Source organism: Gopherus evgoodei, chromosome 3, assembly GCF_007399415.2.
Source record: "Gopherus evgoodei ecotype Sinaloan lineage chromosome 3, rGopEvg1_v1.p, whole genome shotgun sequence".
NCBI classification, from domain to species: Eukaryota; Metazoa; Chordata; order Testudines; family Testudinidae; genus Gopherus; species Gopherus evgoodei.
Genome location: NC_044324.1, coordinates 115,303,146 through 115,330,531, shown reverse-complemented (window position 1 = coordinate 115,330,531; position 27,386 = coordinate 115,303,146). Strand labels below are relative to the sequence as shown.

Genomic DNA, 27,386 nt, shown 5'->3' with positions numbered 1-27,386 from the left:
AGCGCCCCCGGGGCACGTGCAGGCAGCAGAGGGTTAAGCGGGCGGGGGGCGGCCGGGCCGGCGCAGAGCCTGCCCCGCAATACGATACGACAGCGCGGCGCGGAGCCAGACAGGCGGGCCTCGCCGCCCTCCCGCCTCCGCGCAGTCACGTGACCAGGACCGGGCGCGGCGCCCTCCACCTTCCTCGCCACTCTCGGCCCGGACTCGGCGGTGCGGCTCGGCCGTGGCTGCTGCGCTCCAGCCCGGCTGCCCCTCGCGCCTTCCGCTGGCGCGGCCAGCGACCCCCGAGCGAGGATGCGGCCTGTGCCGGCCGCGGCTGCGCTTCTCTGCCTCCTCTCCGTGCTGCTGCCCCGGAGCGCGGCCAGCTCCGGGGAACTCCCGGAAACAGGTACGGGGGGGGGAGGTGGGAGCAGTAACTGGCCAGCCTGAAGAGTTCAGATGTCACATCGGGCTCTTCTTCTCCCCTTCCCCCAAAACGATGGGTTAGAAAACCGTGGTATTTAAAAAAAATCAGATGGCGGGTCTGCTTCTGCCCCCTGGATTCTGAGCCTGAAGGGGGCACTGGGCTCTGATTTCAATCTCTTCTTCCCGAGCCACACGCTGCTAGAAATGCACACTTGGCTCTGGAAAGGGGTCATTGGAGTCTCATGTAATCCCTGAACTCCAGAATCTGGGGCTTTAAGCAACAGCAGTGCGGTGTTGTGAGGAAGGTTGTTGACATGGGGGGCGGAGGCTGTGGGGGAAGGGGAAATAGTAGCAAGGGAATAGGGGAAGGGGAGCTATGCTGGGGTGGTTGGGCAGGAGAGGGATGTGTTTTGGCAGCGGGGCTGTGGCTGAGGTAGGATCGTGGGTAAGAGAGGACTGAGTGGTCATGGTGGGTTTTAGGACAGGATGAAAGGCTCTGTGTTGCAGATGTAGTGAAGACAAGGTTTTGCCCGTGGTGGGTACGTTAGGTCACAGAGGGCATGGTCTTATGTGCGTGCCTATCTGAGTTCGAGGATGTGGAGGGTATAGCATGTTTGTTTCCGCCTTTTGTTCCCACTCTTCATTCCTATTCCTCATCCCCTTCATGATTGTTCTGGTTTTGTTTGGATTTCCTGCCTAGGAAGAGTATCTTGGATAGCCTCATAGCACTGAGCTTCAGGATTTTTTTAAAAATAACTCGCCTCCAAATGGCTTCCTTTTTAGGAAGAACATCTGGGTGCAGTACAGTGGGGAACAGCAGCAACTGTGAGCGGAGCCGTCCTGTCCATAGGAAGGACCAGGGCACTCTGCGCTTTGGGGGGCGCAGCGCTTCAGGACGCGGGGTCCAGGTTGGCTTGGAGGGTTAGCAGGGGGCCTTGTGCCGGCAGTCACGACGAACCTCCCCCCCCTTCCCCCCCGCTCCACTCCTGGCATTGCTGGGAGAGGGGGGTGGAAGCCAGAAAGAGGCAGAGTGGAGCTTGGGAAGGGGTGGAGTGGGGGTAGGCCCTGGGCTGGAGGGTGAGGGGTTGTCTCGAGGCTCGCACTCCCCTAGGGATGGTCCTGACTGGGTGTTGCTGGAAGCCCCAAAAAATTGCCTGGTTGAGACTTGTCATCGTGAGAACACTGTATAATCAACATTTTAACAGGTTTTAAGAATGATTGATATGTGCTAGTAGAGATCAAAAAACACTTTTCTTTAAAAATGGTTCATGCAAGTGTGTTCAGATCTGGTAGAAAATCTTGTTGAAGTGGTTTTGAAACCTGTCTAGTCTTACCTGCTTAAACGATGTTTAAATCATTGCAGTTGCACCTAATATTAAAGAATAGTTAGATCAAGCCTTGTATATTATCCTTCCCATGAAAGGGTCTAAACACTGAGGCATATATGCGGGGGTGTGATTTGGAGGGGGGAAAGGTAGTGACACTCTTCCAGACTCTGCCCACCTACCTAATAATAGTCCATTGTGTAGATCGGGTTAGGCAACCTATGGCACGTGTGCCAAAGGCGACACGGGAGCTGATTTTCGGTGGTACTCACATTGCCTAGGTCCTGGTCACCGGTTCGGGGGGCCCTGCGTTTTAATTTAATTTTTAAATGAAGCTTCTTAAAATTTAAAAAACCTTCTTTACTTTACGTACAACAATAGTAGTTATATATTATAGACTTATAGAAAGAGACCTTTTAAAAATGTTAAAATGTATTACTGGCACGCGAAACCTTAAATTAGAGTGAATAAATGAAGACTTGGCACACCACTTCTGAAAGGTTGCCGACCGTTGGTGTAGATATTGATCTGCTTTCCCAAAATGAGGTTTGAAAATATACACTGACTCTGCTGATCTAAATATATATTTTGCAGTAACATATCAGCTGTGCATAGGCAGGACATCAGAGACCTAAGTCATCAATGCAAACAGCCAAACTAATTTCCAGTCAGCACAGAATGAGTTGTAATGGGCTTCAGTTGCAAGAAGTTTAGGGACATATAAATCAAACTTGCCATGATGCTGGACTGGAGTAGGTGATCCACTAGAATTGCCTTCTGGAACAAATGATTCTAAAGTCTTGTCTACATCACAAAGTTGCAGCGCTGGTGAGGGGGTTACAGCGCTGCAACTTAGGAGGTGTACACATCTGCAGGGCATCACCAGCGCTGCAACTCCCTGTTTGCAGCGCTGGCCGTACTCCCGTTTTGTCTCGGGTGTAGAGGATCCAGCGCTGGTGATCCAGCGCTGGTAATCAAGTGTAGACACTTACCAGCGTTTTTCTTGACCTCCGTGGAATAAGCAGGTATCCCAGCATACCTGAGGAAGCCTCTCTGGTAATCAAGCAGGTCTCCTTCCCCGCGGTTTGCTCCGGTGTTCTCTGAATCCCCCCCCCCAAGCGGGTCTCCTTCCCCGCGGTTTGCAGGGGGGTTCGGGGAACGCGAGAGCAAACCGCGGGGAAGCAGGTCTCCTTCCCCGGTTTGCTCCAGTGTTTCCCCGAACTCCCGTGCAAGCAGGTCTCCTTCCCAGCGGTTTGCTCTTGCGTTCCCCGAACCCCCTCCGTGCAAGCAGGTCTCCTTCCCACGGTGTGCTCTCGCGTTCCCCGAACCCCCGTGCAAGCAGGTCTCCTTCCCCGCGGTTTGCAGGGGGGTTCGGGGAACGCGAGAGCAAACCGCGGGGAAGGAGACCTACTTGCACGGGGGTTGGGGAACGCGACAGCAAACCGCGGGGAAGGAGACCTGCTTGCACGGGGGTTCGGGGAACACTGGAGCAAACCGGGGAAGGAGACCAGCTTCGCCGCGGTTTGCTCTCGCGTTCCCCGAACTCCCCTTGAAGCCGCCCAACAGTGCTGCAGTGTGGCCACATCTAACACCACTTGCAGCGCTGGTTGCTGTAAGTGTGGCCACTCTGCAGCGCTGGCCCTATACAGCTGTACTAATACAGCTGTAACAACCAGCGCTGCAAAATTGTAGATGTAGACATACCCTAAGATGTAATCTAGTTACAGGTTTTTTTGTGTGTGTGCCCTCAACACCAAATTAGTCTCTCGATTGTCAGTCAATTTAGAATCCCTTTAATGTGACTTGTGCAGTACATACAATAAAAATGCTGACTAGAGAAGGTGAAATTATAGAAAATATTGAGCATACACTGTAATCTTATAAAAAGGAAATGCACTACATTATCCTGATTTCCTTTTATTTCTAATGTTTAATATGAAAATTAAATCATATTTTAAAAATAAAGAAGTTAATAATCCTTTTTAAAGTTCCTGCACTAATTTTCTTAAATGTCTCATTTTGGATCAGTGCATCAACACTTATTTTGTTGAGCTCTTGATCACTCAATCTAGGAAACATTAATTAAATACTTTCAGCTGCACTTAGTTAAATACTTGCATTGGGTTTAGAAAGGGTAGTGAGTAGAAAAACTGTACTTTTGAATGGTTTTGCTGAAACAGGGAAAGGTGACACTTAAAATTCTATTGGATTTTCAGCATAATTTAGTAAGTTTGATTTAGACTCATTGCTATTGGTTACAGCGTTTGTTGGGGTAGCACTATATTATGTGGAATATATATGGAATATTAAGGTATACTATGTTACTTCTGAGTACTCCAAGAACACACTTCACTGAAAAATTATCCTTTCTGCTCAAAATTTGGTCAAAAGTAGGTCAAGGTTACCTTCCTGTACAGTATTCTAAGTGCATATAAAACACACTGTAAACAATAAAACCCAACTCCAGTTGAAGTAGGAATATTTTATGTACACTTTTAAGATTGAAGGACAAAGTTCTGTAGTATTTGAGAACATGTGCTATAGTCAAGTCTAATTTGCATTTGTCCTTAACATACATGGAAAAGAATTCTTTGAAACAGAGATGCACTGTTTACAGAGCCACAGAATCAATGCAGAGAGTTGTATTTCTTCCTTCTCCCAGTCTTTCATACATGGTTGCGGTTCAGACACAAACTTCTTTGTAGCAACCTATACATCTACTATTATGTAAATAAAGCCAAAGAACAAATAAATGACAGTAATGAAGCAATAGTTACAGAGTGGCATCCAGGTTTTACTCTTGAAATATTTCTGCCTATTTTCATTTTGTTCCTTTCTGCTTGTAAATGTGTGTGTGTAAAAACAGGTATTTTCAAACTTTTCAATATTAATACTTCGATTAAACATATTTAAGATGATTTAATGGGCATGTATGTATGCTAAATGGCAGCTTTTTCAAGGCTGGTTCAGAAAGGCAAGATGGGATTTATATAATTCCAAGTGATAGAAGTATTTAATCAGTTGCATCTAACTACCACATACTTTTTAACTACACCTCTACCCGGATATAACGCTGTCCCCGGAAGCCAAACAATCTTACCATGTTTTAGGTGAAACAGCGTTATATGGAACTTGCTTTGATCCACTGGAGTACGCAGCCCTGCCCCCCCGGAGCAATGCTTTAGCGCATTGTATCTGAATTTGTGTTATATCGGGTCGCGTTATATCAGGGTAGAGGTGTACTCCACCTACCTTCAGCCCACTAATCTATTTCCTAAACTGCTTCTAACATTCTAAACTTCTGAGTTTCTTAAAAGACATTAAAAATAATCATTCTGTTAGAAATGTCCACTTTCTAAATGTGGAATTTCTCTTTCAAATTACACTCACCTGATGTTAAGCACATGGTTGCTTTCAGAGGCAGTATCAAATTTGGCCTACCCGGACTCCTGTCATAGTGATGGCTGGACCAAACTGGAGTGGCATTGGGACTCCAGAAGTTACAGTGCCTAGAGCAGGAGGTGAGCCCAGCCAGCCCTGTTTGTACAGTAGCCTCAGGAGCTGCCACATAACCCTTTGAAGCATTCTGGTGACCCAATTTTGGGCCCTGACCCACAGGTTGAAAAACACTGCTCTGCCTGTTTTGATAGGATAAGAAGCAGGAGAGAGAACAAATCTCTTCCATTCACCCCTCAGATGTACAGGCTGAAGAAACTTACAAGACACCTAGTAGCACAGGGACTTCACTAACTTATTTTTTTTAAACACAATTGAACATTCAGTATGTAGATTTGAACCCTTTACTGAATTGTGTTTAAACTAAGTTAGTTTCGTCTCTTGCTACTCCGTTTTGTCTTCAAACAAAATTCTTAAAATTATGTTGGCATCCAGAAAGATCACAGTGGCTTGTTACAGTAGGCAGACAAACTGTTTAGCTGTTGCTTTGCCTCTAAGGATTTTGGGACAGAAAACCTGAATTCCTAACTTTGGATGTTTTTGATATATCCTTCCAAATGTCTTCTCTCTTAACAGTGTTAGAGATAAGGGACAGATCCCCTTGCTTCTCCTTTTCTCTAGTCATTAAAGACCGTCCCCACCCATATTTAAGTCTGGTTTTGAATGTATATATTCGGATTTTTTTCTTCAACACAATATTTTAACAAAACAAGCATGAATTTTGAATTTAGTTTAAACATTCAATTTCTTTAAAATCAGGTTTGTTTTTGTTTTTTTTAACTAAAATAGGTAAATGAAATAGTTAAAGAGAAAAAATTAAATTGATTATGTCAGTCAGGTAAATATGAGAAAAATTAAAATATTGGCTTCTGCGGCTAACTCAGTCGTCTTCACCTTCATTTCCTGTTTGTTCATAATCTGGAAAAGAAAACAAGCTTTTCTGGCTTTTTCAGGTCCAAAACAATTTCTCAATTTGTAATTAATTAGAATATTTTCTTCCTTGGACTTTCTACACCAGCAGAAGAAGCTACTGCTGTTAAAAGTGAGATTATCACTTCAACAGTCTCTGAATCCAAGTGCTTAAGTGACTTCCTCCAGTTCACTGGTGTGACTTTCTTTAAAACATTATCAGCAAACATCTCCTTCTTGAATGGCTCACCCTTAGCTCTGCGGTTTGTTATAGTTAGCGTTTATGGAGGGATGATTGCTGGATGTCCATGTCATAGCCAACTCCTCTTCTTCAGAAGTTAAGGTTTGACGCTGGTATTGAGTATTGATGATAATTGCCTATCCCATTCATTTTATTAATGCTTGTAATTTAACTCTATCATTGCATATTTCTCTTCTAAGATCTCACTCAGTTCCTTCCAAATTTCAACAGCGTCAGCAATAAAACACTAGTTCCCTGGATTTTGTTCAAGGCTACAGAAATAGGCTTCAGGGTACTCAGCACGTGTTCAACATTTCTCTTAAGCCCAATGTTGAGAACTTTGGCTATGACAGTGCCATCTACTTTTTCACGATTTTGTTCACAAACTGTCATCAGATCAGGCCAGTTATTGATATAGTGCCTAAAACAGTCCACTACTGAGTTCCATTGCACATCTTGTGGGAGAGTTAGCTTGGTTCCTCCCACTTTTTTTCAGAGCAGCTGCTGCAAAGTGGTTGTAACAGAAGTATTTTGCAATTTCAACATCATTAGCCTTTATTTCTGGAACACTGAAGTCTTTGGCTAGGAGGTGCATTAAATGATCACTGCAACCGTATGTTATTAGCTTGGGACTTTCTTCACTTCTAAATAATTTCTTCTCATCTTGGATTCATTTGCAGCATTGTCTATGACATGCATTTTTTTCCCCACAGTTTGTTACAGCTTTACTGCTATTTCTTGTAAGTGTTCTGTGTGTGCATTTCCTGATGTATCAGTTGTTTCTGCAAGGAAGACATTCCCTTCTTCTGTTGTCACACAAGCACATACAACAGGATCATCGTGGACATTGCTCCACCCATGAAGACTCAGGTTAACAATTTCACCCTCTAGACGTTTTGCACACTGCTCAATTTCTCTTTCATACACTTTATCCAGTAATTTGCCTGTGACATCTTCTCTGTTGGTTGGACTGTATCCTGGTCTTAATGCCTGAACCTTGTTAATGAAGTGTGGGTTCTCAATCATATGGAAAGAAGAGTTTGTTGCATAAACAGGCAATTTTTTTCATCAATTACCCCTTTTTGTAATCTGCTGGTTCCTATGACAAACTTATCTATGGTTGTTTCTGGATGATGGAGATCTTTTTTCTTTTTGCTACGGGTGATATACTGTGGCTATGTGACATACATGATGTGATTGAAACACTATCATTGGCAAATAACTCTGAAACTATAGAAAATGATGGTGATCTTGAAGGTGGATAGTCTTCAGAATCCTGTATGTTGAGGATGGATTCTCCTAAACAAATAAATCAATGCAGTTATTTAATTATTACTACCATACTGCTAATTTAGTATTACTCATTGCATTCATCGACACTTAGTACTACTTTAAAGGTAAAATTGTAAAAGGAAGATCTACTTATTTCAGCTATTTATTTTTTTTATCACAACTGCATCTAAAACGATAGTACCATAAAGTAACAACTATATTTTTTGCTCAAACATGAGAATTCAAGAATAGCACAGAAGGAAGACAGGCAGTCCTTAAGAAAGAAGTATGAAATAGGGATGGTCTAGACAGTATTTGGTCCTGTCATGAGGGCAGGGGACTGGACTTGATGACCTCTCGAGGTCCCTTCCAGTCCTCGAATCTGTGAAGATCCTGCATGTTCAGACACGTTCATTTCATCTTCAACGCAGCTTCCTTCTGAGAAGGAACACTTCTTACGACATTTAATTCAGGGAACTAGGTCTTACATTTCTTTGTTGCACTGTTTGCATTTTGCATGCATGCCTGTCTTACTCCCAGGTAGAGAAACTCATTAAAATATTCCCAAACTGAGTCTCTTTTATGGCCTGCTGCCATTATAGGTTTTCCCTTCTAGTGAGAAAATGCTGTACTAGATCTCAAATCAATGAAGGCTACACCTCAAGATTTCTGGAATATGCTGCTCAAACAGTTTAACTTTTGTTTCTACTGCCTGTCCCTCCCTTCTCACATTTATCTCCAGGCTTCTTCTCCTTGTCCAGATCTGTTTCGCCCCCAACAATCTTCTATTCATTGAACTTCTTGAAACTTTGCTCTTTTATAGAGAGGTAAGGGATTGACTCTGTGTACACAAATTTGTAGAGGGACAAGTAGGGTTGAGGTCTGTTATTTCTCACCTTCTATATATTTATTTTAAAACATTTTGCTGTTAACAAGCATGTTATCTCTGGAGACACAAATCCACAGTTTGAGAACTGCAAAACTAAACATCTGATGGTATCTTCTAGACTGAGCACTGAGTCCCATTGAGTAGATAGAAAAATTAACCTAAATAATCTGTACAGAAGCCCCTGGAACCCTATAAATTGGGTCCCTAATCCATGAACTCTATTGGAACTCATTTACAAAACTTTCCTTAAACATTACACGAATATACTGTCTCATACTATAGAATTAGAATTTATAATTCCTATTCCATGATGAAATATCTGAGCTATAATGTATCTTAATTAAAACCATCTTTAGACTGCTTTTTTCCTCAAAAAGCATTTTATCAAAAAAATCAGATTTAAATTAAAAAAATTGATTTAAAAATTTTTTTAAAGAAGTCATTGGCATTTTTTTATTCATCTGTCCTTCAGTTAGATAAGTTTTACTTTTACTTGACATTATAAAAGATGTGAGACTGGAAGAAGGAGAGAGAATTGGCCAGGGATGAGAGAGGCACTTCCACAGCTCTGAAATCCTATTTGTAAGCATTTGAATGGTTAACATTAAAGCAAAGAAAATAGTTATGAGAAGTCAAGAAACTCAGTGGTAAAGTGGGTCATGTTGTATATTTACACAGGATATGCAGTATGCCCCAGTATACTGCTGAATTTCCTGACTTCATGCTTAACTTCTCATGGTTAAACATGATTTTTGCATCACAAATGTTGTTGCACTTTGTGTGCATTTTATTTAGATTTAAGGTATTATTAGGAGACTTTTATGTTTGATCACTCTGTCTGTAACCAATATTTATTGGTGTCCCAGAATTGTGACTAGGCCAGCAGAGCAGGATGAGATATTGTAGAACAAAGAAATGTTTAATTATGTATTACCTAGGTATGGAAATCGTATGGCAGGCCATGAATGCTCATGAAATTGGGGTTTGGGGGCTCTGGCTGGGGGTGTGGGCTGTGGAGTGGGGCAGAGATGAGGAGTTCAGGGTGTGGGAGGGGGCTAGGGATTGAGATGCGGGGGGAGGGCTCCAGGTGGGGCTGAGGATAAGGGGTTGGGGGTGCAGGAGGGTACTCCAGGCTGGGACCGAGGGGTTCGGAGGGCAGGAGGGGGATCTGGGCTGGGGCACGGGTTTGGGGCACAGCAGAGGGTCAGGGGTGCAGGCTCCTTGCAGCGCTTACTTCAAGCAGCTCCCAGAAGCTGCGGCATGTCCCTCCTCCGGCTCCTACACAGCGATGTGGCCAGGCAGCTCTGCACGCTGCCCCATCAGCAGGCATCACCCCTGCAGCTCCTATTGGCCAGAGTTCCTGGCCAATGGGAGCTGTGGGGGGGCAGCACTTAGGGCAGGGGCAGCATGCGGAGCCCCCTGTCTGCCCCTACGTGTAGGAGCCAGAGGGAGGGACATGCTTCTGCTTCTGGGAGCTGAGCAGGGCAAGCCCCGAACCCTGCTCCACGGCTGGAGTGATGGAGGGGGGGCAAGCCCCGGACTTCGCTCCCTGGTGGGAGCTCAAGGGCCATATTAAAATGTCTGAAAGGCCAGATGCGGCCTCTGGCCCATAGTTTGCCCACTCCTGGTCTATGCCCACTGCAGTACACTCTCCTTGAGAGCCTGGAAAGGAATCCATGATTCCTGAGTCTCGCTATTCCTCTGCTGTTGTCAGCAAATAGCAGGTTTCACAGATAGTGAAGTGTCTCATTCCCCTCTAGTGCTGGTCCCCATAGAAGTGAACAGCCTAGTACTGCTATCAGGTACTCCATTAGTTGAAGCAACAGAAGTCTCTACAATGGACCTATATGTTCTACCCTTGCTGATGTCTCCCATGCAGGTGTCAGTGTAAAGTCTGCACTCAAATGTGAGGAAATGCCAGAATTAAGGTTACCTGCATAATTAATCTTAATTCACCCTCCCTTGTGCATATAATATGTGATTATATAATTGAAGACTATTTTTTCCCGCAGGATCCCTGCCTCATTCAATGCACAACAAGATAGACACACTCTGGAGATGTACATGTTCTTTAGTGAAGGTGACTGTAGGACCCCTTCTTCATTTGTTTCAGGAGTTGGAAGGTGGTGTGTAGTGAATGACGTAGGGAACTGCAGGTAGAGAAAGGATGGTCTCATGGTTAAGCCAATTGAATGTTCCCCTTAAGAACTGGATTCTATCCCTGACTCTGCCTCAGAATTCTTGTATGATGCTGGGCAAGTCACCTAAACCAAACTTTGCACAGGTGGTCATAATTGTGTGTACCTCATTTCTGGATGCTTGACCTGAGGCCCTGGGGTCCTGACGTGCCGAGCATTCAGTAACTGCAATTGTAGCAATCAGAGTAGTGCGTTGAACATATAAAATGCTATATAATCCAAAGCATTCAGAAAATCTGTTCTAGATGTCTCAATTTGGACAGCTAAAATTAATGGATACTTTGAATCTTAATCTTTGTGTCTCCAATTCCCTATCTGCAAAATAGGATAATATCCCTTCATTCACAGGGGTGCTAAACTGATTCTTATGTTTAATGAAACAACCAGATACCATAGTGACAAGCCCAATAGAAAGCCTATGAGGGAACTAAAATTTCTGTCTTCAGAACAGAATTTGAACAATGGATGTAAACAAGGCCCAGGGGAGCACATTGAAGAATGAGGAGAAAACAACACATTGAATAGTTGCTTATTAAGTGAATACCACCATCCCTCCTGTGCACTTAATGAGGCAGGGGGCTTGTGGAAAAAATAGTATGTGATCATGTAATTAAAGACTACATGTGTAAGGGGGCTGAATTAAGGTCCCACAGGCAGCCATAATTCTGGCATTTCCTAACTTTTCATTGCTTGATTTTGCAACTTTAATATCTTCAATGTAGTTTTATTTCTGTAATAGTATGTTAATTTGCATTTGTATTCTGCATGGTTTATTGCAGCAAGTATTGTATTTACTGTTAGGCATTTTAGAATAGATAAATACTTTGACACTTTTTTTTCTTGTGGTTGAGAATCTGCTGCTGTTTCCAATAACTGGAATGACACCTTGCGTGTGTTAGAAAATGACTAAACCACTTTCAAACCTTGCACATTGCACATGTTGAATCTTTGTGGTCTCATTCTAAGATGAGGGAAATGTTTTTTACTTTTCCTTATTAGTATAACATGAAGCAAAGTCTAGGCTCTCTAACATACAGCATCAAGTCTATCTGCTGTATTTTGTAAACAAAAACATAATCTGGCAGAAGTAAGTTTTGAGTTATGGTCTATTATGACATCAGTTTTATATACAAAAACCTACCTTAAAATAAGATTGCAAAGTCAAACATTTAAGTTAGAAAATACCAGAAGTAAAATTTCCTATTAAACCTTAATTTGGCCTCATTGTATATATGTATTATGACAATTTCTAACTACATGATCACAAACATTTTTTGTTTTTTTTACCGTATGACCCTTACCTTAATCACTGCACAGGATGGGTGGTGGTTAGTTTGAAGAAACTATCCAGCGTTACTCCTGAGCTTATAACTCATGCTGTTTTTATTGAACACCATCCAAATGCTATGCTGGATACAGAATTATTAATGTCTAACGCCTAATTATTACTTTTCTGTAATATTAATGATAATAGTATGAGTGTCTTATGAATATGTCTTCACAACTCCGCTGAGATAAGTTATCCTCATTTTACAGATAAGGAGCCTAGGCTACAATTTGAAGAAATGTCCACTAATTATGGCTGCTTCCATGATTGGATACCTAACTTGAGAACTAGGGATCCATTTGTAGAGTATTTTGCATTTTTAATAATTGTATATGTTCAAAGCAGTGTACAGACACTAACCAACCACTGCCAACAGTATGAAGTAGATGGGTAAATATTATACCCATTTTTAAACACAAGGACATTAAAACAGATAGTGACATGTGCAAAGCCACAGAGTGAGTCAGTGGTATAATCAGTACTGGAGCCCAGGACTTCCCAACTCCACATCTTGCTGCTAGAGGTGCTGAGCAGCTGCAGTTCCCATTGACTTTACTTATAGTTGAGTGCTCAGCAACTCTGAAAACAAGGTCCCATGTCTCAAGTTGGGTACCCATAAAATGAGGAATACAATGTGAAAATCTTCATTTAAGTGACTTACCCACTATCACATATGCAGTCTATGGCAAACGTGTGGATGGAACCCAGTTCTCTTTGGTGGCATTCAGTTACCTTTGAAGGCAGTCCTTTCTCTTTCTGTAGTCCCCTAACTCCATCGTCACTCTCTCCACACCTTGTAATTCTACAGTGTCCTACAGACAGCTGCATTCACTGCACAGCCCTGATTCACTTGCTGAACACTTTCCAGGACTTCTAGGTCTCCAGCAGAGACCTCCACCTCTTGAGCTAAAGCAATACCTGGTATCAGCAGTATGCTGTTATCTTATATGAACCAGCTACAACTAAAGGGTGGTGGTACACGTAGTTTGTCAGAGCTTACATGACTACTTTCCAGATTGCAGAAATATGTTGGAAATGAGAAATCCTGGGTTGTACTCTTAACTCTGGGGGGGAATATAGGCTTGTGATTATAGACAGCACAGCTAACTACATAAAGTTTGCATATTCTGAAAAGCAGTGTGACTAAGTGGAAATGGTACGAGACACGTATTCTGGTCCTAGTTCTGCCTGAAATGACAGAATCCTCATTACCTTTAATAATAAAATGGGTGAAAAGCAAGGCTCCCTTAATTTAGGATTTATCACCCTATTCAGGGAGCATGTCCAGTGCTTTTGCTGTGATGTAGGGATCCTTATTGGCAGGACTATGCTGGAGATTAAACTTTGGAGATTTTAGAAGTCAGTCTTTAACAAACTCCACTGAGTTTGTTAAAGACAAATGTGCAAATAACATTTTTCAATTTCACTCTGCTGAATTTGGGTGGATTTTCATGCTTAATGTAAATAAACTGAAGGAGAGGCACTTTATCAATTTTTCAGTTGTAGTAATGATAGGCATTACTTCTCAACCCACAGATGCTATAAACACTTCAAACAGATGTGAATTCCCCCCCCCCCCTCAGGTTGATGTCCCTCTTTAGAGGTAAGGGAGGAGGATCAAAAAGCATATAATTTTTTGATCACTTGGGGCCAGCATGCTTTTGGACAGGTCAGGTGTGTTTCTTTCTTTGCTTATGTTCTGGCTATCTGTTTCAGGTGAGCAGCGATACTTCTAAGAGAAACTCTTTACATCCTCTGTCTTGTAATCGTTTTAAGTGTCTAAGCATGGACAGAGCCTGAAAATCTACTTAGGAGGAAGTTTTCCTAAACAGGTGTCATCAACTTCTGCAGAATTTAAGTTGTTTGGGGTTTTTTCTTTTTGAAAAAAGGTAACTCTCAAACCTGAACCCCATGGGAAACAATGCAGTGTAACCTTTCTGTAGGCTTGTCTATGTGAGGAAAGGTGCACTATTTAAATTAAGGTGTGATTATTTTGTTTTAGCCCATTTATGCCTGGTCTAAGCAGCTCTCGCACTGTTTTAACTAATAGTGTGGAGGTTTTTTTTAATGCTGATGTAGTTAAATCAGTGCAACTTTGTGTGGACATTTTAAATCAATTTTAAACCTGTCTTCTACTGATAACTTGCTCCTGTAAATTTACTAACAAATTAAGTCAATTTAAACTTGCTAATATAGGGTTTTGTACACACAGTTGTACTAAATTGCTTTAAAACTCAGTTAAAATGGTGCAACTTCTGTGTGTAAATAAGACCTAGTCTACTTATAACTCCAGTGTTGCTACTGCACAAAGCTGTTAAAAACTGTAGCAGACTAACAGTTGTGAAAGTAGAATGAATTAAATTGTAAAAATAAGAATGGATTAAAGAAATGTTGTATGTACCTTTAAGCAGAAATAAGAAATGTTGAAATACAGGTGCCAGGAAAAGAAACATTAGGCATAAACAAGGGTGCTAATGGCAAAACATTAACAGAAGATCGGTAATAGTTAGTAAGGAAATAAAATATGCATGCCTAGCCCAGGTAAATTTACCAGATTCTGCTTTCTTTGTTATCTTGTTAAGTGCTCGCCCTTTTATCTGTATAAATAAGATAGTTTGTGTCTTGCATGGTGCTCACATTATCTGGGTGTTATTGGCGGAGCGCTGCGCTAATAAAACAGAGTGGTCTGACAAATTGTGAGTCCTGATTCTAACTTTGACACAATGAAAGTCTTGTCAGTTTTCACTGCTACTGTTCAGAGCCCTGTAGACAGTAGTAACCTTGAAAAGAATCATGTTAGTTTCACTGCTTTTAGGAATTATGAGCTCAGAGCTAGAAACTGAAGCCATTCACTTAGCTGGGGACCCAAAAATGGAGGCCAGAAGATAGAATAGTGAAGACACAAACCCCTTGCGGCAGCCAAGAGGCTGAAAGGCATAGAATAATGGGGATTATACGGTCATCTACACCAGGAGCTGGTGTCTGATTAGAGAAAGAAACAGTAAATGCTCCTCTTCATGTCTCATAGGCAGCCTTTGAAGGTGGGTCCAGGAACAGCATCCAGGGCCAGCTCCAGGCACCAGCCGGTAGCAAGCTCGTGCTTAGGGTGGCAGATTCTACGGGGCGGCATTCCGCCCAAACCTAGGGGAGCATGGCCCTTTTTTTTTTTTTTTTTTTTTGTTCGTTGCTCTGGCCACCCTTTAGAGGGTGGAGGAGGGAGCGCCCTGCAGCAAACTCGGCAGGGCAGCCCGCATCCTTCCCTCTCCGCCGACCAGCAGGCAGTGCAGCATGGCAGTTGGGGCTGCGGGGTGAGTGCCCCGCTGAAGCACTGGCCCCCCCCTTCTCTCTCTCCTCCCTGCTCCCTCCCCCACCCCCTCCTCTCCTCCACTAGACTGGGCACACACTCTGCAGCACAGAGAGTCCCCCTGCACCCTGACTCCGACCGCCCTGTAGAGTTTTGTTTTGTTGTTTTACCCCGCTTTGCTGGCCGCGCTGTTGTTCCCTCCTCTCACTTTGCTGGCTGCGCCGTTTTTGTTTTGTTTCCCACCCCCGCTTTGCCGCTCCAGCCACGCCGTGTTCCCCCCCACACACACACTCCGGCTTTCCTGCTTCAGACATGCCGTTTTTTGTCTTCATCCCCTCCCCCACTTTGCCGCTCCAGCTGCGGCAGTGTTCTTGTTTTGTTCCCTCTCCACCCTCTTTGATGCTCCGACAGCACCATATTTTTGTTTTTGTTCCCCCCCTGCTTTACTGCTTCCCCCCCCCTTTTTGTTTTTGCTTGGGGCGGCAAAAAAGCCAGAGCTGGCCCTAACAGCATCATCCCCTTGCCAGCATCTGGAGGCGTAAGAGATAGCGTATCCCTAGGGCCAGGGCCATTACCCCAGCCAGTGAGGTTGAGGGTTTCATCTTTCATATTTGCCTTTAGTTATTAATCTTACTACTTCTTGGGATTCAGGAGCTTGATATTTCCCTCTGTGTGAGTGGATGATTGGCAGCAGTGTGTGTGTGTGTGGTGTCTGGATAATGAAATCCAGCATGGAGAGAGTGAGTGCCTCTTGAGTGGAGGCAGTGGAAGAAGAGACAGAATATATTCTGGAGGTGAGTGAACGTAATATTGGAAAAGAGAGAAGAAAGAGAAACTCTGAGACATTCCGCTCACTCTTGGACAAAAAGGATTAACTTTTTGTGTAAGAAGAACAGCAAATCAGTCTGCCAGGCTCTGCCCTGTTTGTATAGGCAGAAAGCGTAATGACTTCTGAAGTAACTTACAGTAAATGCATTGTCTTCAGACTACTTCAGGAATATTGATGGCTGTTCTCATACATCACAAAAATCTACTCCATCAAGGTACTGATTGTTCTGTTTGATTTCTTTTTTTTAGTGCCTCTGCCAACAAATGTTGTAATAGAATCCTTGAACTTCAAGACTGTATTGCGCTGGGATTACATACGCATGCCTGAACCCCCTCACTTTATTGTGGAAATCCAACCTTATGAGTAAGTTTCCATGTCTTGCATTATACCTGTACCTTATTTTCTTTAAAAGGCATTCATGTAGTAAGTCCTTTGATTTTGCCATATGTCCAGGAAAGTTTTATTTCTACACTGTGAAATTGTGCCGTCCCTATGGAATTCAGTATGAGTGTAAATGAAGGCGGAATTTGTCTCTATTCTGACATCTGTATTGCATAATATGTTGGCTGTAAAAATTACATTAATTACTCTTTAATCTGTTTTACAGGCTAGGAAAATATAAGCCAGTCAGCATCTGCATGAACACAACTAAACATTATTGTGACCTCTCTAAGGAAATAGAAGATCCGATTCAGTCTCACTGGGCTAGAGTTAAAGCTTTCATTGGGTTAGAAGAGTCTGAGTATGTTGAGACCAAAGAATTTGTTCTGCGACGGGATGGTAAGTTTAAATGTAAACCTAAATTTTACATCTAGAAAACTGATTTGAGATCACTTAGATGAATTCATAGTATTTCTGTTAAATTTAAAGATTAATATAAATATATTTCTGGTGCAATGTTTGTTGTATGTTTGGTTAGGAATATCACAGTAGTAACTTGGGGTTCCGGTTGAAAGATGAGCATAACAGTTGCTTAGGAACACTCTTTATAGGTAGTTGCTTGTATGGCCCCCTCACTAATGTCTGAGCACCTTTCCAAATATTTTAAAAAGAGAAGTGGTTCTGGTGATGCACTGAATGGCATGCTTTCCCTATTTTGCTACTATCCCAATGCCGCAATGTGGGGTAGGGAGACCACTGTTGTGCTTGGAAAGTCCTGCCACCTTAGACATCCTTGAAGTTGCTGTATTACAATGCTGGGTGAAGTGATCCCTATTCAATGTGGCTTCAGTTATCCATCTTCTGATCAACCAAAACTGTTACCTTGAAGCGGAAGTCCCCTGTAGTATGACTGCAGACCATAATGTCCTGTGTTGAAAGTTATGCATTGCAGTACTTAGGCATATAACTATCTCTTTTTGGATTATCCAGATACATTTAATGTACTTTTTATAGTTGGATAACTAAGGATGTACTGCATATGTAGTTTTCATTTATAAAATGTTTTGGGCGCATTCAGAATCAATAGCATTTCATTTAGATTTACACAAAAAAGGATGCATCTGCAGGGCCCTTGGCTTATATAAATGTTAAACTTTATATAAACCTTTCCCTAAATTCTTTTAGTGCCCAATCCTTGCCTTAAACTTAGGTGTCTTGAGTTCTTAAACCTGTAGCCCATTAGGGTATTTTCATCACATCCATTTCCAGTGCCTAATTGCTTACATAAATTGATGCTGCCTTTTTATGAGCAACTTTCTAGCCTGTTGTCCTGGTAATTCCTGAGATTATTTTTCAAATTGAATAATCTTTGTTTTAATATGGTAGATTCTGCGTGATACTCTGATGAGATTTCATTCGTCAGTAGTACCTTATTTTGTGCTTTAGTCTCACGTATACATGATTTGTTTTGCTTTTCTAATTGCTGTCAAGAAGATGAATTTTAAGGCCTTATATGTGTGGGGAAAGTTACACTAAAATCAGGGATGGGCGATTGGCAGCCCTGGGCCACATCTGGCCCTCTGATTTGTTTTATTTGGCCTGCTAACCAGGGATGTAACCATAGGAGGGCCTGAGTCAGCTATGTTAATACCCATGCCCCCCCTAAATCTGAGCCTGAGGAGGCAGCTCTTCCCGTGTCCAGAGTGAGGAAAGGGGCAAGAAGCTCTGCTAGCATGGAGCCAGAGGACGGCCAAAGGGGCGAGGCCTCTTTCCCACTGCCTAGAGGAGGTTGTTCCCTGGCACCTGGTGGAGGCAGCAGCTCTCCAATTTTAGTAGGCTTGCTGCCTTCCTGAAAATCATGGAGCTGAATGTGGGCAGGCAGGTGTAGTTGACACAGCCCCGCATGGCAGTATCAGTGGAGGACTTGCTGCTCTGGCACATGTTCTCACAGCAGCAGCCAGGCGAGCTGCGTCAGGACAGCAAGGACTGCTTCTTCCTTGACCACAACAGCTTTGTCTTCTGCTGTATCCTGAAGCCTCTTTTTTTTTTTTTTTTTTTTCATAATTAAAAGGCTTGTCAAAGAGTTTGTGGATTTTGTGGCCTTTGGCTATGTTTAAATTGCCCATCGGGGCAGGGGACTGGACTCGATGACCTCTCGAGGTCCCTTCCAGTCCGGGAGGTCTGAGTCTATCCCAGTCGTTTTTGTACCAGTGCAAACTCGGTGTAAGTTTTTTGTTTGTTTTGTTTGTTTTTTGGTTTAAAGTGGCTTGTTCCAGTTTAGCTTGTATCTCATCCTAAGTGATGTAGCTACACTTGGTGGGGGGTGGATGGAGATACCCTTTAACCAAAATAAGAATGTGTAAGCACTTGTAAACAAGCATCACTGTCTGTCCAGTTTGCCATATCCTTTTTTTCTGTTCATTGCTTAACCTTTGCCCATTTTTAGACCATTTGACAACTTTTTTTTCTAACCGCCCCCCCCCCCCACCGCTCTCATCCATATGTTACCATAGAAAAAATGTAAAGTTTTATATGCTATCTGGCAGACATTTCTGCCCAGTATCCTCACTGGTACTGCCCATTCTTGCTAGATTTTATGCCATCCAAAACCATATATTCCCTTAACCAGGACTCTATTCCTCTGCAGGCACTCCCTCCTATCAGGTGTGTAATCACTCTCGTTAGTCTGGCATGTCTTTGGAAACAGTTTTTCCTCTTGAAAATGAAGCGATAAATGCCATATCTGTTAGCTCTATATTTGTCTTGAATTCTGTATCAAAATCCTTCAACCCAATAGTGAAGGTATACCTTTGTTTCAGGAAAAAATAGGACCACCGACTCTGAATGTCTCAATTGAGAGAGACCAAATTAGGGTTGAGATTCACCCCCCACGCGCTGTTCGAAAATATAAGGACTTCACATACAAGGTGTTTCTTTGGTCCAGTGAAGAGCTGGTATGTTTTAAATTGAAAGTTTCAGATTGTATTTGGCCTTTTTTTTTTTTTTGTACAAAAACACTTTGTTTAGAAAGAGCATATATTGGATAAATAATAGGTTTTTATTACCTTAATTTCTCTAGGATGTGTGTGTAATTTCTTTAAACACTTTAAAAACTACTAATGATGCAAAAGGGAATCCCTGAAATGTTGAGCGTGGAACCTTAGCCATAGCCCTGTCCTTTGAGCATCCATTGCAATAATCTTTAATCATGGGTCACATGCCATTATTTCTGTATTAAATGTACCTTTTTGGACACCTAAGCCATTTCGGGTTTTTTTTTCACATCCCTCATTATGATGATTGAGAACCTTATATTGAATGGAGGGAGCTGTTCAGTATTGGCTTTTATCCTCATAGTTAAATGTGTTTGTCCACTAACTTGTTCACTGTATCCCACTTATCTTGTCCAAATAATCAGTCACCACTGTGGATTCAAAGTACATCCATTAATTTGTATGAATTTACTGCATGATAATGATACACAGAATTTGACCCCATATAAGGCAAGACTCAAATGTTCTTCCATACATTGAGCTACCTCATTCACTGAACACCCTCCAGTCTGCTCTGCATGCTGAATGAAGCAGCGGCCCTCAGGGGAAATGTTTTGTATGATCGAAAAATCTGTGCCAATGCAAATTAGGAGATTAGTGTTTTAAATGACCTAAAAATTACTGTATTCTATGTAACATCTACATCCTTAATTTCAAAATCAGTGCTCACCGGACAGTTTAAAGGCACATATCCAGTCTAACGGACCACCTCTGTGAAAGATTTAAAATGTATATCCTTATCAACTAAGCCACTAAAGCAGAGGTGGGCAAATGACACCCCTTCAGAAACTTAATACTGATCCTCGAGTTCCCTGCTCCCTCTAGCCGGGTAGTGGGGTCGGGTCTTGCCACTGCTTTCAGGGAGCCGTGCAGAGTGGGGCAATGTCTCCCCCATCTGGTTCGTAACCCAGAGGGGCAGCCAGGGGCTACGCACGCTACCCCCACCCCCCAAGTGCTGTCCCTGCAGCTCCCGTTGGTTGGGACCGCAGCCAATGGGAGCTGGCAGGGGTGGCTCTTGTAGACAGGGCAGCGTGCAGACGCCTGGCCGCACCTCTGTGTAGGAGCTGGAGGGGGGACATGCTGCTGTTTCTGGGAGCTGCCTGAGCCTGTCCCCCTAACTCCCTCTCATGCCCCAACTCCCTGCCCCAGCCCTGATTTCCCCCTCCCTCCCTCCGAACCCCACAGTCCCAGCCCGGAGCACCCATCCTGCACCCCCAACTACTCAGCCTGACTCCAGTGCCCTCCCCCCACCCACTCACAGCCAGAGCCTTCATACCATCCTGCATCCCAAACCCAAATTTTGTGAGCGTCATGGCCCGGCATACAATTGCTGTACCCAGATGTGGCCCTCATGCCAAAAGTTGGCCCACACCTGTACTAAAGCAATACAAAAAAAAAATCTTGCAACGCTTTTTAATAGTAAAATGAGAGCTTTCCTCTCAAAAAATGCTAAGCCATTATGCTCAGATTTTTTTTTTTTTTTTTAAAGATGTTTATTTCTAGGGGAAACCAGTTCAGTCTGACAGGGAATGTTTCTCAGTTTATAAGCAACTGAAAGAGCCTTAGAATGGAAATGTTTAAGCAATATTAGCTATTCTATCCCATCTGTAATTACTTCATATTTTGCAAACTGGCTTAATTCAAAATTGGATTTCTGTAAGTCCTCAAGGGATTTCAAAAATTGTGTTCAAAATATTGGTAACTTTATATGTGTCCACTTTACTCCTTGAAACATGCTTTAATGTTGAAGGAGTGATTTCCAAGATATTGCACTCTCTCTTTTGCTCAATGAGGATGGTGGGTGAGTCCCTGGGAGGGAGATCAGGAAACAGGCCTGTTTCATCATAGGCTAACATTTCATAAGCACCTAAGTCCCATTTTCAAAAGTGAGTTAGGAGCGTAAATGGTGTGTTGAACATCAATGGGATCTAAGAGCCTAAGTTATTTAGATGCTCTTGAAAATTTAAACCCATGGTCTAATATGAGTTCTTAATAATGCTAGAAGTTAGAGCTGTTGCCTTGCAAATAGCTGTTAGCTGAGATGTACAGCTTTTGCAGTGCACAAGATGCAGGTCTTTCATCCAGCACTTAAAAGTTCTGGAACTGTAAGGTGACAATACTGTCTTTACATATTGAGTCAATATTGTAAGGTTCAAAATAATTAAGGGCCTGAATCTAAGTTTTACTTTTCTTTCAGATTGAAGAGCATGAAGCATGGCCATGTAAGAAGCATTTATGTAGCATAGACATTCCATTTTTTTCTACTGTTTCCACCTACTGTGTTTCTGCTCGAGGACGTTCATCGATTGTTTCAGATCGAGGATTTTCCGATCCAATAAAGTTGCATTCGGTGTTCCTTTAGAACAGCCACTAGTAAAGTAATATATAAAAAACTGATCCATAGTTTCTGAAGACTTAACTGTAGTGTATTAACATTGGTCCAGCAGTCAGATGGCTGTCATTTTCTACTTGATTGGTACCAGAATTTGTTTCAGTTGCAGCTACAGTTGTGTAATTTACTGATAAAAAATGGATCATTAAATTAGTTGTTGGAAGACACACATTGGAATTGCACAACTGATATTCATTTGAATTTATGACCAATAAAATTGTGTAAGATTTCCTGGGCTTAAGGTAACCAACCGTAAGCTTGTGATTAAAATATAAGCAAGTGTCTTTTTTTCCCTTCCTGAACTTGCTTGGTTTAATGAAAAAATGAGGGAGGATGGGCTAATCTTCCTTAGTGTTTTCTCAGCTCTGGGTTCTGAATTCTCCGGCCTTTGGGATTCTCTCATTTATAACTCCTGGGGCAGCCCCATCCTCGTCATTATACCAACTAGGGCACACCTGTACTGGAACAGGAGAGCTGGGCCCAATTCTATTTAAGGACCAACTCCCATTGTTGTACCCCTATGTCCGTAATCAGTAGTTTTTACAATTCTTGTGTTTCGGAGCACTTGGTATTTGTAAAAATATCACGTTATTTATCCACATCGAATCTCTCTAAAGAGCAGAAAAAGCTGCAATTTGCTCATGCATTTCTTGACTCTTCATATTTAAAAAAAAACAACCCTAAAAGCTGTTCTTAAATGTGTGGTTTGGGCCAAGAGAATTTTTTAATTCCAACTATACACTCAATTGTGAAAACCCTAATTTGTGGATTAAGTCACTCTAAAGATCCATTTCTGTTTTAAGATTTTTGTGAACATCAGAGCAATGTCCTGTTTTCCAAACCTCTCACTCTATTTTTCTCTTACTTTCTAGACTTAAAAAATATTATAATAGGTGTTGCTGTTTTCATTGGCCTTGGACTGATTTTGGCCATGTATTGTCTTTGCAAGCAACTAAAGAAGAGAAAAATTGAACTGCCCAAGTCTTTGGTAAGTCTACAGTACTGTTCAGTAGTACACTTGGTGTAAGTCTGTAATTGTATAGCACATTTTAATATCTAACAAGCTTAGTCTTACAGCTTGTATTTTTATTGAAATACCTAGTGGGCAAATGTAGGAGAAAACAAACATCAGTAAACAAAACTGCATACTGTATAGCCATAGTATTAACTAACTAAATAGCCTTTGTCACAATATCTGTATGGGTTTCTTAAATTAAATCCTTTGCACTTGTTTCAAATCCTTCCACATGATCTCATATGTGTCTGAATCTTTTTACTTGCTTTTTACTTCAACTAGATGCTTTGTATTTCCTTTAATACTAGACTTTCTCCTTACTAATGAGTTTACTCCAGTAGGCCAGGTTCAAGTACTTTGTTTTCATAAAATAATTAACTTGTGTCTTAATTGCACTTATTCTTAGGTTACTGGAGGTTGCCCTTGTGATGGGAGGAGTGGTGCTTAAGTTTGTTATGGGAGTTGGACTCCTTGAATTGCTAAATTCTTTTTGAAGTCACTGAATCATATTTTATAAGGAACCTTTAGACCTATCTTCAGTAAATCTATCTGATGATATTAGTAAATCTCTAGATTAGGAGAGGTGTTATTTACCCTTCTACGTACTTGTTTTATGGCAAGAGAAATAGGTAGGTTCTATGGGTATATCTACACTGCAGTTAGACACGTGATTGGCCCATGCCAGGTGACTCAGGTAAGGGGCTGTTTAAGTATGGTGTAGATAGTCAGGAGCCTGGGCTCTAGCACCATACGAGTTTGGGAGAGTCATAGAGCTCGGTCTGCACCCCAAGCCCATGTCAGCTGGCACAGGCCAGTCCGAGGTATCTAATTGCAGTGTGGATATACCATGTGTGTACACCAGGGCTTGCTTTGTTCAAAACTAACTGCGGAGGACTAAGTATTTCACTGTCAATTACAAAAGCCTTAGCTGCAAGAACCTCTCAGCATTTATAAAGAAAGCCTCTGTCACCATAGTTTTCCATTGCTGACATGACTGTGTAATGTAGAGGCAGTGTAAGAACTATCCTATAACATAACACTGCAAACTCAAAAGAAGTCAAGATTAGATGATGATTGATGATGACAGTGGTCTATCCTGAATATCTGTTAAGAACAACATCAAGATTAAGGCTCCCTTGCTCACTCATAGGCATAGTCTACTATTAGAAAAATTGTAGAGATCTTTGACGCTGGTGCTAAAATGTTGGAAACTGTAGGGTAGCCAGGATGCAGATGTTTTACCCATTATCACAGATGCACAATTGTTCTCATTGTTGCTAATAGCTTTTACAGAATTAATTTCAGTTTAATTCCGTGGTTCATATTCAGGCTTAAAATACGGAATTCTCTCTTTACCCTCCAATTATAAGAGATATTGGAGTCGGCTTTGTAAGCTGCTCCAAGGAACTAAATGAATGTCAGAGCATAAAATATTTTAAGAGTGAAGAGAGGAGATTTGTTTACACACAGCTCAATTCCTACTTCTATCTAGTGTGTATCTAGATCTTAACATCCAGTTTCCCAGTACCTGAGAGGGAGTTAACTGTAATTTGGTTCCAGAAGTTGAGATTTGAACTTTATGTTCATTCCAGGACCAAGATACTTTTAACCTCTTGGACTTCTACCTATTTTGTGTCTACCTAGAAGTAGCAATGTAAGATTCTCTTCATCACCCTCCCACTCTGGTACAAAAAGTTATGGATTAATTGCAGCAGTTCATAACAACTTGGAGATACATGAACACTCCTATATTTTCTGTGACTGTCCTTTAGCAGCTTTTTACCAGTAGCATGCTCAAAATGATCTGAAAGTGGCATGTGCAAAAAATAGATCCTGAATATTTGTCTCCATTAGAACAGAAAGAAGTGACAAATGTTTAGAGAGACACAGCTACCAAAAAGGTGTCAGGGCTCATGACAGTTTAAAATTACATTGTTTTCCCATCCCATATTCCTTAGTTTCTAGTCCCAAGAGATTGAGAACCCTAAAGCACCCCTCAACTCCTCTTTTTTCAGCAAGTTAAAATCAGCCAAAGCACTTCAGGTGCTCGTGTGGATTAATTTTCAAGGAGAAATATCACTTTTTTACTATACCTAATGATTATAAAAGGAATGTTTTAGGGCTCTAATGTTGTTGTAAGACTATGTCTACGCTACGGACCTTACAGCAGCATAGCTGTGCCGCTGTGAGGTCTACCATGTAGCCACTCTGTGCTTGCAGAAGAGAGCTCTCCTGCTGGCATAATTAAACCACCCTCAGTGAGCGTTGTTGTCGGCAGGAGAGGCCTAGCGCTGTCCACACCAGCACTTTTGCCAGTGAAACTTACCTTGGTCCGGAGGGCAGGTTTCCCATCCTGACCAACAAAAGTTTTACTGATAAAAGTGGTGGTGTAGACACAGCCTAAATAACCTAAAGAGCCCAGCTTTCTGCCAGTGAAGTTGCTGGGCTGGAAGTTGGTGAAGAAAATCGCTAGTTTCAGGATTTGACTTCCTTGTAGCTGAGGCTTGTAAGATTGCTTAAATAACAGGAGTAGGAGGAATATTTTCTGCTTTTTCCTCCTCTTTTCTTCTCGTTTACATTCCACTACCTCTTCTAGTCTAATGGCTGATGAAACCTCTTTTTTAGCTCCCTGCTAGGTGGTTGTGGAATTTGTGACATCTCATTTAAAAAGTCCAGCAAGTCTGTTGGTGTCAAAGCCATATACTCATGTCAACCTCTGATTTCCATTTAATTCCTATTTGAATTCAGATTTCCTGAAAGGAAAATGTAGTTAAATTATCATATGTATCCCTTTTAAAGCATTATTTTGTCTTGCCTCTAAATTTTGATTTATAGAGATGGTAAACAGTAAACTAAAACATGTAATTTATGTATAACTAAAAGTACCTCCTCTTTTAAGGTCACTGTGATACGAAATCTGAACTCGCGCAACGTTTTAGAAACAAAACCGGAAGCAAAATATATCTCTGTCATAACCTCATCATCACCCAAGCCAATGTTTTCAGTGAGTGACGAGGTAAACTTGATAGACCAAGTAGACCAAGTTAAAGAAATAGGGACCCCTAATCCTGAAGACTGCAGTGAAGAAACAGACACTGTCAGCTCCCAGGAGATATCAAACAAAACAGAAGAGATGTCTATCCATGAAAGCATTGCTGAAATGACCCCTGATGATGAAGAAAGCCCCAGAGTGAAAGAGAATTATTTTCATTCTAGTAGTAGCCAAACAGAGTTAAATTGTATTCCTTCAAACCCAGAGCCTTCCAACACAGAGGTTCAAGAGTCCCTTATCCTAAAGAGCTGCAACAAGATTTCTGGTTATGACAAACCTCATGTACCAATGGATCTCCTCATAGATGTCGGTGAAGAGGAGTCTGTGATTGCATATAGGCATACTGATGAAGTGCATGAGTCATGAAGAGAATCATTGAAGACTACAAGGAGTCCCTTTTTGTGTGCACAACATAGACATTTAGAAGTTTATGAACATCTTAGTCCTAATGGGCTTATCAGTGTAACTTCTTAGAGCAGACTCTTAAAATTGAAGGGAACTCAGATGGAAACTGCAACTAGTGTTGTCTCTGACAGTGCAGAAAAGGAGCAAGTGACTGCAACATATTGGTTCTGCTGTGAAGGTGTATGTCTCGCATTAAGCCACTAGGTGGTTTGCCTTTGACATTTTCCTTTAGGCTATTAAAGAACTATCTTTATACAAAAGGAAAGATTCTGCAGTATCTTCTAAATAAAGTCAACTGAAGAATCATCTATACACCATATCTGTTTGGGAATTCCTGATTCCATGGCCAGGAACAGATTATATTGGAACCTGTTCTGGAGTTAGAAGTGCTGCATGGCGGGTCATAAATCTGTACATCTGCACTAATTGCAAGACAGTGTGCCAACCCTTCAGAATGCCCACATTGTACATTTACACTTATTGACACAGCTATCTCTTGTGCTTGTAGCTTTATCCATGTTTTGTATACAGAAGTCATATTGTGCAGTCACATCTTATGCTCTGAAAACCTGTATGTTAGCATGCTATCTGACCCTAACTTCAAAAGACTATTGTACTCTTAGCTGCACTATTTCTAAAGAAGCAAGACTATTAAGCAGCAGTTATTAAAAATGTTTAGCACTTTTCCTCTAAAGCATTTTTTTCCTAATTCTTTAAGATATATGTGGATTGCTAATAATTCCATTGCACTTTATGGAAATAATAACTGTTTTACTAGCAAACTGAAAATGAATATTTAATAGCATTTTTTCATCTTCTTGAGACAACAGAATATATTTTGGTAATTTGGTGTAGTTAATTAGATCCCCTGATGGAACTCTGAAGCATGAAGCTATCAAACTGAAGATAAAAGGTTTGGATTTTATATCTCAA

The 27,386-nt window shown here is 41.7% G+C and overlaps 1 protein-coding gene across 1 annotated transcript; it reads left to right on the top strand.

Moving 5' to 3' along the window:
* Positions 1–245: 245 nt before the first annotated feature.
* On the top strand, positions 246–27,139 carry IFNGR1 (interferon gamma receptor 1). Its single transcript, XM_030556405.1, is given in 8 exon segments — positions 246–388; positions 16,404–16,518; positions 16,763–16,936; positions 19,358–19,490; positions 21,787–21,916; positions 21,919–21,958; positions 22,849–22,969; positions 25,896–27,139. Coding segments are annotated over 8 exon segments (1,326 nt in total). The 5' UTR covers positions 246–294; the 3' UTR covers positions 26,415–27,139.
* The last annotated feature ends 247 nt before the right edge of the window (positions 27,140–27,386 follow it).